The sequence below is a fragment of the Bemisia tabaci genome, chromosome 2, assembly GCF_918797505.1.
Source record: "Bemisia tabaci chromosome 2, PGI_BMITA_v3".
Taxonomy (NCBI): Eukaryota; Metazoa; Arthropoda; class Insecta; order Hemiptera; family Aleyrodidae; genus Bemisia; species Bemisia tabaci.
This window is the reverse complement of record NC_092794.1, coordinates 45,050,126-45,061,294: the sequence shown is the minus strand read 5'-3', so window position 1 is coordinate 45,061,294 and position 11,169 is coordinate 45,050,126. Positions and strand designations below refer to the sequence as shown.

Here is an 11,169-nt window from a genome sequence, read left to right as displayed (position 1 = left end):
CGTGGTACGTGGTGAGGGGTGCGTGGTAGGCGGCGACAGCAGGTGCGTGGAGGGTGGTCACTGCAGGTCGGACAGCAACGGCAGGTCGGTAGAAGGTCGGGATGCTGGAGGCGTAGGGTGCATACTTGTAGACGGACGCTGGGGGCAGGTTAGCGGGGAGGTCAGCGTGCTCGTCGTTGAAGACGTTGGTGTAGTCTACGGTTCTGGTGAAGCCATCAGGGCCGACGACGCTGAATCTCTTGTCGCCGAGACCGAGGGGCTTCTGGTTGTAGAATCCACCCCCGAAGGAGAAGGAGTTGGAGTCGAAAGACGGGAAGGAGGGGAAGGAGTTGCTTTGGGGTTGGCTCGGGGAGTTCTGACCGAGGGACTGGCCGCCTTGGGGACTCGAAGACTGATCTTGTTGCTGTGGCGACTGAGTTATCGTCTTGCTTCTCGTCTGACTCACCACCGAAGTTAGGCTGCTCTTGCTGCTGGAATGGCTGTTGCTGCTGTTGGAACTGCGGGAATGAGTTGAATTGCGGTGGTTGGAATTGTTGCGTCTGTTGTGGTTGGAACGATTGTGGCGGCTGGGGCTGGAATGACGCCTGCTGCTGCTGCTGTTGTGGCTGTTGAGGCGGAGGCTGGTATTGCTGTTGCTGATCAAAGTTTTGCTGCTGGCCTTGTTGTTGGAACTGGTTGGCGCCCTGGTTTTGGCAGGCGACCACGGCGCAGAGGGCCAGAGAAAGGACAATCTGCCACAAAAAAAAAAATAATTTGTGAATACACAGTGCGGAAGTGGTGAGGAAGATCTATATTAATGCTCGGAAAAAGTGGTTTTTTGAGGGGATGGGCAAGGAGAGTAGATGCAGAGGGTTTCTGTGCAAAACATGCGCACATTATACGTATGATACCTGTATATCTGTTGGTGAATGAATCATAGAAATTTGAATTGATATTTTGAAGAAATGCATAAGTCATTCTGTAAATACGAAACTTACTTGATTTTTTATGGCCTAATGCGTCTGGCAAATTGAAAAAAAAAAGTTATTTGCATTTAGAGGGACCTGCTTACAAATGGTTCTGATCCAAGCTTCAAATAGAATTTCACATACATTACAGATTTATGAATGTTTTACATTGGGGAGATTGAAAAATAATTACAGATTTTTATATAAAAAAAAGGTAAATTAAATAAAATCGAGATTACTTATTTCTCATTACTCTGAGATATTGATATAGAGCCCGTTTCAGATTACTTGTCCAGTTACTTCTTTTACTTTTCTGGGCTCTACCTAGCCGATTCCATGCCTCCGAAAAATAGACACTCCGACATGAATGGAAGAAAATCCGTCTCTCCTCTGACGCAACGGCATATCTCGACTACCGCATGAGCCCAAGAAAGCACGGATTCATATGCGAAACAGAGCTCACGTGAAAACTGAGATACGCTCTTATGCCAGAGAGTCGACAAATTATACTATGCAAGCCGAGTCGTAACAGATCCGTAACAGGAGCGGAATGAAAAATAACACAAGCGGCAGTTACGGGACGACGGAGGATACTCATTAATAGACACGAGCGACACGGGTAGAAAGTAGTGGAACAGGTTTCGCGATACAGAGCTCGTGTGCGTACCTGTACTAATAATACAATTAAGTAAAATCATAAATATTTCAGTGAAATGAAACCTCGCCACTCCGCGCCGCATAGCACGGCGGCCCTTGCGCGCGCCTTACGCCTTACGGACGCGTCATAACGAGCCGTCGCGCGTCGCGCCGCGTCGGGACGAATGTAATCGGTGCGTTGTCAAATGGCGCGGGACTCTTTGATGATAAAAAAAAAAAAAAAAAAAAAACCCGATAATCGGACGACAAAGTTAATTATGAAAATATGAGAGAAAAATTAAGGATTTTAGAATAAAAGCCTCGAAAAATTAGGGAAACTGGTGTTAAGAATGAAGAGTAAGGGAGTCCAGAAACTGTTCAACAGAAAGTACTTAATGATAGAGGGCCGTCCGTAAATTACGTAATGCTCCTAGGGGGGGGGGGGGGGGGGGGTGTGTCGAGGAGAGCGTTACGCCATTTTGTTTTTAGGTGTTAACGACTAGAGACTGACGTTACAAAAACGTTGCATGGGCGGGGGGGGGGGGTTAAAAATGCCAAAAAAGCGCTATACGTAATTTAGGGATGGCCCCTATCTCGTCAAATTAGGGGTTGAGAGTGTTGCGGGGTTTGGTGTGCGTTGTAATCGTTACTTTCGGCAAATTGGAAAAAAAAATCTGATTTGGCGCTTTTCAATTTTCCCCCGGTTTTAAAGTCTGAAAATTAAACGAAAATTAATCTTGATTTTATCTATGCCTGGTAAGGTCGATATTTGTGATATGTTAATGTGAATTGGGCTATTCTTTTATGTGATATCAGTACGATAGCATATTGGTATCAAAGTATCATACTTGTTTTCTCTGGCACTATGTTATTAGACTTAAAATCGCGTGAGTCAGTGTGATATCATACCAAATTGGCATAACATCATACTGATTCAGCATGAAATCATGCTGATCGCCTTCACCAGGGATGTGAATAAACAGAAATAAGCGGAATAAGTGAACTTTTTAAGAGCGATTACACTTCGTTTGCCTCGGGAAACAAATTTGACACAACTTTGTAACGTCCGATAGTCAGGATATTTTTTCTTGCTAATTTTATTTCTAATGTATTTCCTTTGAGCTCATGACAACTTCATGACGGGGGACCGATCCCAAAAAAAATCGAAAATCGAGTTTTTCAAAAGACTAAACCACACACTTATAGACTCACGTGTACACGGCATTGACATCAAAGCAGTGGATACAACTATTTGAACTCGACGGATGGTCGTGTTGCCTACACATTGATTTGAAGGCGCACCGGCTTCGTTTGTGTTGGCGCACCGCGGCGCGGCACAGCACGCTGCATTCGGTCGCTGATACCCCATAGGTTTGATAATCTGTAATCCTACTGTAATCTAATGTACAATATTTTTATACAATTTTCTTTTATGCTTCTGCTTCACTTGGGATTTCCTCAGTTGGCAACGTTTAAGACGGGAGGTGGGACAACGTTGGTGGGCAAGTTTGAATTTTCTACACTTAACACCCGCTTCGAGTGGACGAGACCGCAGACGTCTTGGAGGTCTCGAACGGCACGAGCTTTCCATTTTCACACGCGAGCAAATTGTCCATGTCCACGTCTCCGCGTACACCCGGTGTCCTCTCTTCCTTTCTATCGATCAATACTTGTCCAAGGCGCCTATCTCAGGGAGCCGCTTCCCTTACAACTCAGTTGACGAACGATTTAAGTTTAAAAATTCTCTTTAAATTAATCAAAGTTGAATGGACCTATTGCAAGTGTGGGGATTTGCAATTCAAGTACTTTCTCTTATGTAAAATTTTGCAAGAAACGTGATGGATTCCACTGAAAACAACTCCGAAACTCAAAAAAAGCTCTCCAAGTTGAGACCGCAGTAGAGAAGACATTCCGCGCTATGTCCTGAGAGTCCACCTCTATGTCAAGTCAAACCCTCCATGCAAATTGATAGGGGTAAACATTTAAAGAGTTGCCAGTTTGTGAAGGGATTCAAAAACTGAAAACACGGCAACCCTGCTAATGTTTTGTTTTTAATCTTTGCATAGAGTGTTTGAATTGATGTAGACTTGGACTCTCAGGGTACCGTAGGTATTTCCTCCATTACAGCCTTAAATTTGAGAGCTTTTTGTGAGTTTTAGAGTTTGTTTCAGATAAAAACAGTTGAATCATCGTGTTTCTCGCAAAATTTTACGTAAGAATCAATACATAAATCGTCGTCATAATTTTATACCTACGAAGACAAGGATTTACGAAAATGATCAACATAAATGATTAGGGCACTAATCACTTTTTAATAAGCACGACAATACAGTTAACCTGCCTTCACGATTGTATTACCGATGACAAGTTGCAAGACTTCATAATAATATAACGTAATGGGGTAGAAAAAGGGAACATAAACTCGATTAAAAAAGTAACGAGTTCTCTACAAACGAGGAAATAAAAGAGGAAAATAAGAAGTAGAAAAAGAAGAATGAAAAAGGTAGAAATCCAATTTGAAATCTTGATGACAAATTATTTATATGCTTCTTTGATAATCGGTGCGCAAATTTAGTTGGCAAAAGTATTTATCAACTGTAACTTATACAACCTTTTCTCAACGTATAATTTCAAACTCTTAATAGCTTTTTCACGCTGTCGAGAGAATGTTTGCTTTGGAAACGGAAAACAATCAAAATTGAGAACTGAGGGAGATAAAGGTTTTTTTTTTTTTTTTTTTCTGTTGTTTTATGGCTTTGTGTGAGATAAAGGTTAATACATGGTAGTTTGCTTATGGAGCCTTCTAAGATGGCGAGGAGATATCCAACCTATATGCTCTCGTCAAAACACGTTCAGAAACTCTTTAAAGTCCACACGCGCAACTACCTACGATTCGAGAAAATAAAAAAAGACCACACGCACCCTCAACGATCACAATAGGAAAAGAATAATCAACAATACGAAAAGACAGTAGGAAAACCAGTAATTTTCATTGAACCGGAAACGAGGGCACGTATCTGAAGGGTCAAACGGGTCAAAACTTTGGGGTCAAACAGGACATACACACCTTAAACGCACACATGATGTCGGACGAGGAGACGGTAATCCCTTGATCAAAACTCACGAATGAAGAGGTTCCGAGAATGATAACAGGCTTATATATGGAGGAGCCTCAAAACAGAAATAAATAAGCCCGCCCGGCGCCCATAAATTACGAGACATAAAAATTTGAATGATCTATGAAGAGAGGCGATAATTAGGAATCGATATTTTGAGCGGGGGATCCGCAGCGCACAGTGGGGCGAGTCGATTGCAGAGGTCAGACATGTTGTCGAAACTGCAAATGCCTATTAAATAATAATTTTTAAAGTTTAAAAGTAGTCCGATTGGTTTTCTTGTAAAATTTCCTCAGAGTAACATCCCTAGAAATATGTTATACGACGGAATAAACATCAAAATTTGCGATTGTGGTCGGAAATGTCAAGTTCGACTTCTTCCGATGACTCGCTCCATTGTGCGCCGAGCGGTTAGTCATTGAATGAGGATGTGGGCATCAGGGGTTCCGAATATTTGCACCGTGACAAACAGCCGGCGATTTTGGCGCCGTTGACAAGTTACAAGCTGAGAAAAATAACGAAGGTGTAAGTTGTTCATCCGGCTTAACATCGTGTACTAACAACCACGTTTCACGATCATGATAGTTTCTTAAATACGAAATCAACAATGTCTAAAAATATTCACGGAGTTATAATTACCAAAATCACGAAACTTCGAGGACTTATTGAGTTCGGACTTTCAGGGATTTACAAAAAAAGGTGGGCATTTAGGCATGCCAAAAAGATGGAAAACGAGTGAAAATTTTTCAAGACCGTATTAGAGGTCCGTAATTTATGTATTTTCGCGTCTTCTGCTGTTGTGAAGAACCGGGGCGGCGCGAAATGGAGCGCAATGCGCAACATGCAATTTTTGGTGCGGGTAAGGAATGCTGAGGCGCCTTCACGTTTTTTTATGCAACACGCGCATCCATCGAGCACGAATAGTTGCATCCAGGTTCTGTGATAAACTCTGCCCCTTTCCGTGCATCCGTTGTCTGTAAAAATGAGGGGAAGAAGAAAAATTCTAAGGTGAAGGCGAGATTACCGAAGTAAATATCTCGGTTTGCGACGTTGCAAAGATCCTGTAACATTTACCTTACTAAAGAAAGCCTGATCAACGTTGCTGCACAAGGTTTCTTTTGAATTTCCTTCATTTTTCTGACAGTATTCTCTAGAAATTTCGCACAAAAAAGTCAAGCCGTATTTTCTTGAAAGAATGAAAAACAAGTGAACATTTTTAAAGATTGCATCGGAGATCTGTGGTTTGGTAGTTTCATCATGGTATTTTTTTTTTTTTTTTTGGCTCTAATTATAACAGAAGTAATGAGGAATTGAGGAGAAAAATGAGTTCCATCGATGTTTCAATGCGCGACCACCTTCAAAAACAGCTCCATGAAATTCAGAACACTTTTAATGACTCAATTCAAAAGTTTTCCTCGCAATGTTCTTTTTGTTCTTTCAATCAGGCTAGTTTTACAAGTAACATCCCCTCATCGTTCGATTGAAAAGAGAAGTTCATCCGATTCTCGTGACTTAGAACTGAACGGTGGGTGGGATTGCGGCGAGAGCCAGGAAGTCAAAACGCCTTCACTGTCGTGCATAGGCAACGCACACAGTCACCGAGCACGTATAGTTGCATCCAGGCGCCGTTTCTTCGATCAGTAATTTACCATCGGTCTGGGTTTACCTTCTAATTTCTAATCAGAACCGGGATTTTGGAACTGCCTTCCACTTTTATCGTCAAAATGGCGAGAAATTTTGTTAACAGAGAAAAAACATTTTGTAAATTTTGCCAGAGCACCCAAAAAGGTTTCTTATTTTTGTGATGCACCATTTTATTTGATACGTCTGCAATTTTCGCCTTTATAGCGCTTCTGTGCGCTCTGCGACATGCAACTGCCAATTGCAACGATATTACCAGAGTTTCTTAGGCAAATCGCTCTTCATTTTCTGTTGGATACAATAAAGTATGGCGGGAAGTCTGCAACTTGCAAACGGAGATACGTGGTTTTGCACTATAAACTTAACTATAACTATTTGGGAACTTTTCTTTATTACGGTGTGAAACTAAAACATTGTTTTCCTTTTCGTTCATGGAATTAGCAGAGAAGTTTGTATCAAACACACATTCAATTTTCGATGAAAAAATACTAGCTGGCTGACAGAAAAGTTATCAAAAGCCGTCTAAAAAATCATTATGGAGGAAAAACTAAAAATGTGTATTTTAAACATCCTAGTCTATGGGATGCAAAAAACACAGAAATAAACAGGATGCCTGGGTCTATTTTCGTGAAAACACTTCCGGAGGCGTGATGACGTCATTATGAGTAAGCAGGATGTTGGAGCTGATGTTTAAAGCGGCACCAGCGCCTGTTACATTAATGGCGAGGAGCAACATTAAAGTTGAAGGTCCCAGGCAAGAGAATCACTTGTTTTTCGGGTCCAAGCTTGGCTTGGATCAGCCTCAAAGATCAGCTGATCAGAGTATTCTGATCTTTTCGTCGACCGGAATTCGGAGTCAGTCTCCAACGCAAGTGTCGTAACAATCATTTTTGAAACGGCGAGCCACCGCAATTGAGGTTCTCCGATTGGTTCATGCGACGATTCGCGTTCGATAATATGCTCGCTTCCGAGGGGCGCAAAAATGCGATGGATTCGTTCAACTGTGCAACTCTCGAACATGCGACACTTCGATTGAGATCAGTTTGAGAGGTGTCGTGAAATATGGGCCCATTCAATCCGCGGTTGCTAAGTCGAGTTATAATGAAACGTTCACATGAGAATAAAATCTTGTTGGGGTCAGTCACGAGGGGTTCAAAAACCATTGCGCCCAGTAGCGTGGCGTGAACTGCGATATATCGATTGTTATGCCATTTAAACCTATGGTAAAGAATCGATTATTAAGGCGTTCGCTGCAAACACCCTGTTTATCGATCCTTTTCCATAGGTTTAAATGGCATTACAATCGATATATAGCAAAGCACGCCACGCCACTGATTGCGCCCCAAGTGGGCGCCACTTGAGACGTCATAGCTCATAGGGGCGCCAAAATGTCTCGCATTTTTTTTTTTTCATTTATTTGACTATGCAAAGACTCTCATGTGCGTTTTTCTCTTCCTTTTTCCTCTTCTTTTCCTTCGCTCAATACTTCGTCTGTCTCCTTTTCTTTTCCCTCTTCTTCTCCTTTTCTCCTTTTATTTATCTTCTTCTTCTCATATATCGTCTCCTCTTCCTCTATGTGAAGGATGCAATTCCATGCTTTACTTAGAATACGAAAGTGAGTTAAAAATCTTTAAACCTACTTAACGGACTACATTTTGCAATTAGGAACTACAATATTTGGCTAAGTTTAAAAATAACGTATGTACCATTAGCTTTCGTAAAAACATATGTTTCTTGACACATGAGTTAGAAATTGCAGCTCCTTCTTGCAGGAAGTAGTCCGGTCCGAATGTCTTTTAGTTTTTCTTCATTTGCTTGAAAATGGATGTAAGTTCACAATTTCCTATTAGCCTAGTAGGGCACTCAAAATTCTTCCACCAACAAAATTACTTCAGAACTTCTATGCAGATAAGACTGACTAGTTAGCTTTGAACACCCAAGATTTTTTTCTTTTTTTGTAAACGATTTTCTTTCCACTTTAGCTCTATTCTTCTTGAAACAGGAAGAAAATTACCCTTCCGCTCTTTTCTTTATGACGTATGATGCGGGTCAACTTTGACCCATATGACCATCGTGAGAAGAATAAATAACATACATACTCTGATGTAACTCATGCTTAATTTTCTTGGAACTTACACTGATAAAAAATCAACAACTTGAGGCACGAAACCAGTGACCGCGGCATTCGGAGTTACGAAAAATAATTAACATGAGCACGATTGATATGTTAATATCGAATGGTACTCCACGCTTATATGCTTCACAGCAAAAGAGGCAACGCTTTTTGGCACACTCCTACGTCTGAGTCCGTGCAAAGATTAAATAAACTACAATCCGCCTTTGTCACTCTTCAAGAACGTCCGATTTAACGTGCGCAGGGCAATTGGTGCATAGAGATCCTCTTGGAGATCTGCCTTTTGGTGGCAAATTCTAAATGTTACCTTCTTTGTATTTCAATAGATTATATTTGATACATCAAACAGGTGAGCTTGTATCGATATCGATTGGTTCAAAACATAAACATAGCCTCAAAAGTCAAGCTAGAAATCGGAGGGAACGGGTCTTTTGTAACAGATATTCTTTTGAGTACCAAATGCCAATGCAAATTGAAATTGTTAGAAATTTTCTCATTTTCAGATTTTCCAACTTAAATAGATTAGTTTGAGGTTATGTTCTATTGTTTTGAACCAAACGATACATCGAACCACTATCGAATACGGTCTATCAAAAAGCGTGCGAGCGAGAAAGGAGAGGGGGGGAGTTCAAGTTGAAAAGGAAACACATTTACCCGCACTGGTCAGATAAAGCTGCTGGTTGGACCGATTAGGTCTCATTAGCATAAGACCTGGTTCGAGGTGTGAAACAAACTAGAAATAAGACAGTGCAGCTATGAAAATAATTAAAGCTGCAATCATGGAGCAGTTGTAGGGTTGTAGCCGTCATCGTTTACATGTCTCATAACACCTAGGTGCATGCACATTAACATGTAATATGGCAGTAGCACCTGAGATAGTGGTCACCCTGCAAGCGCGCTCGTACACACTTACATCAGGAATGAAATTAATAATCTGCCCTGATTATTGCGTCAGGCATACTGTTATTCATACTCCAATGCACAGAGGCTCAGCTGGTGCTTCCTTCGCTGTTCAGCGATGGCGATCGAACTTTTAGTGTTAATTACTTCGACCGTGTTTTCAAAACATTTTAGAATGATATCAAGTTCATGACTACCGCTATGCGGACCAAAAACTACGGGTTTAAAAGTTTAATGGAGAGAAACATTTGTAACTTATATAAGACGCTGACTGATAATTACCAAAGCCTGTTTCAGTAATTCTGGTATTTTTTCTTTTAAAAAAAAAAAAAGTCTCTTTCCTCATACGAACGGGTATTTTTTTTCTTCTTTTTTTCTTTTTTATTTTGACATTTTACTGTCACTTTCCCCATACACTAGTACTGAGTTTGTTCAAGAAGTAACCCCCCGTATCCCCCCCTCCCCACTGTTTCTTGAAAAGGCATTTTTTTTGCTCTTGAATGTACAGACTTGGAATTAGGATGGATTTGTTTCTCGTGTTTCTGTTGTTTATGCTTCTATCGTCGGAACAATATTCCGTGCATTACGCATCTGATTCATTGCTTCCAATGGCTTACTAACGTTGTTTACGATTTGCGCATGACATGTATTCGATAGAAATATCACGAATTTTTCTGAAGCAATTTGAGAAGATTGTGAGACAGTTTTTTTTTTTTATTTCTATCATAGCATGTGGAGACTCTTTTCATATATCATTAATAGCCATCTTCAGCAGGCCTGAGATGAATCTCAAGAGCGTTATGAGCTATACTTGAGCTACATTCCTAGAATAGTTCCTGACCGTTAAAACTAAGCTAGTTGCATTTTCTGAGTTCCTGTAACCGGCATCAAATTTGCCTTTTTGGTGCTCGAGCTTGTGCGGTGAACCAGTGTGACGAATAAATCAACGCTTCTAGTTCCTTGGACCGAATTTTGATATAGGTCAATTCCGGTGTGATGTTGATTTCTCACACCGCGCCGCACAGTGGATCGAGTCAATAAGAGAGTTCGGAAAAAAATTGGAAACTTTAAAAACTTATAACTCCGTTAACACAAAATTTTGAGGTTCTAAAAGTGGTTTCAAAGTGGTTCTCTTCTAGAAACACGCCTTGAAATTTAAAATGTGGCGAAATAAACATTAAAATTTGCGGTTTTGGTCAAAAACTTCATGTCGACCTCTCCAATTGACTCGATCCACCGTGCGCCGCTTACTGAGGAGATTAATGATTGCCAACCCACCGGACGGACAAAAATACCAAACGAAACAAAAATTTAGATGGAAATCAAATTCCAAGGTTGGGCTGCGTATGATAACTAGGTGGATATCAGCATTGCCGATTTTTGCGAAGGTATTTGCAATTTTTCTACGAAAACAGAAAGTTTTTCTCAGCGTTCCTTTAGCTTCCTGAAAACTATTTGAAATCAGTGCCAATTTTTCCATGAGTGTATTTGGCCACATGGAGAGGTTATCGACACCAATTTTTGGACTTGCAAAACATGCAATGATAATGAGATTATCCTGAAATCAAACTTATGTAGTTAGGTATTGAGAGAATTCGAAAAATCTCTTGGATAATTTCAAAGGATATTAACTTACCATTATCAGCTTTTTGATTCTGATAGAAATAAGGATCTAAAATTACTTAATCTTAAATCCTAGACAAAAACTTCATAAAAATAAGTTTTTAGTAATAAATGACAAGAAATTAGTTATGAAAAAATGTTTTTTTAAGAAATGTTCTATTCGTCTAAATGT

General features: G+C 40.5%; 1 protein-coding gene across 1 annotated transcript; it reads right to left on the bottom strand.

Annotated features, from left to right (window-relative positions):
• On the bottom strand, positions 1-4,744 carry LOC109040100 (uncharacterized). The gene is made up of 2 exons (XM_019055902.2): positions 4,651-4,744; positions 1-731 (listed from the first exon to the last, which is right to left on the bottom strand). The coding sequence occupies exons 1-2, from the start codon at positions 4,663-4,665 to the stop codon at positions 216-218; spliced, it is 531 nt and encodes a 176-aa protein (XP_018911447.2). The 5' UTR covers positions 4,666-4,744; the 3' UTR covers positions 1-215.
• Positions 4,745-11,169: the final 6,425 nt, after the last annotated feature.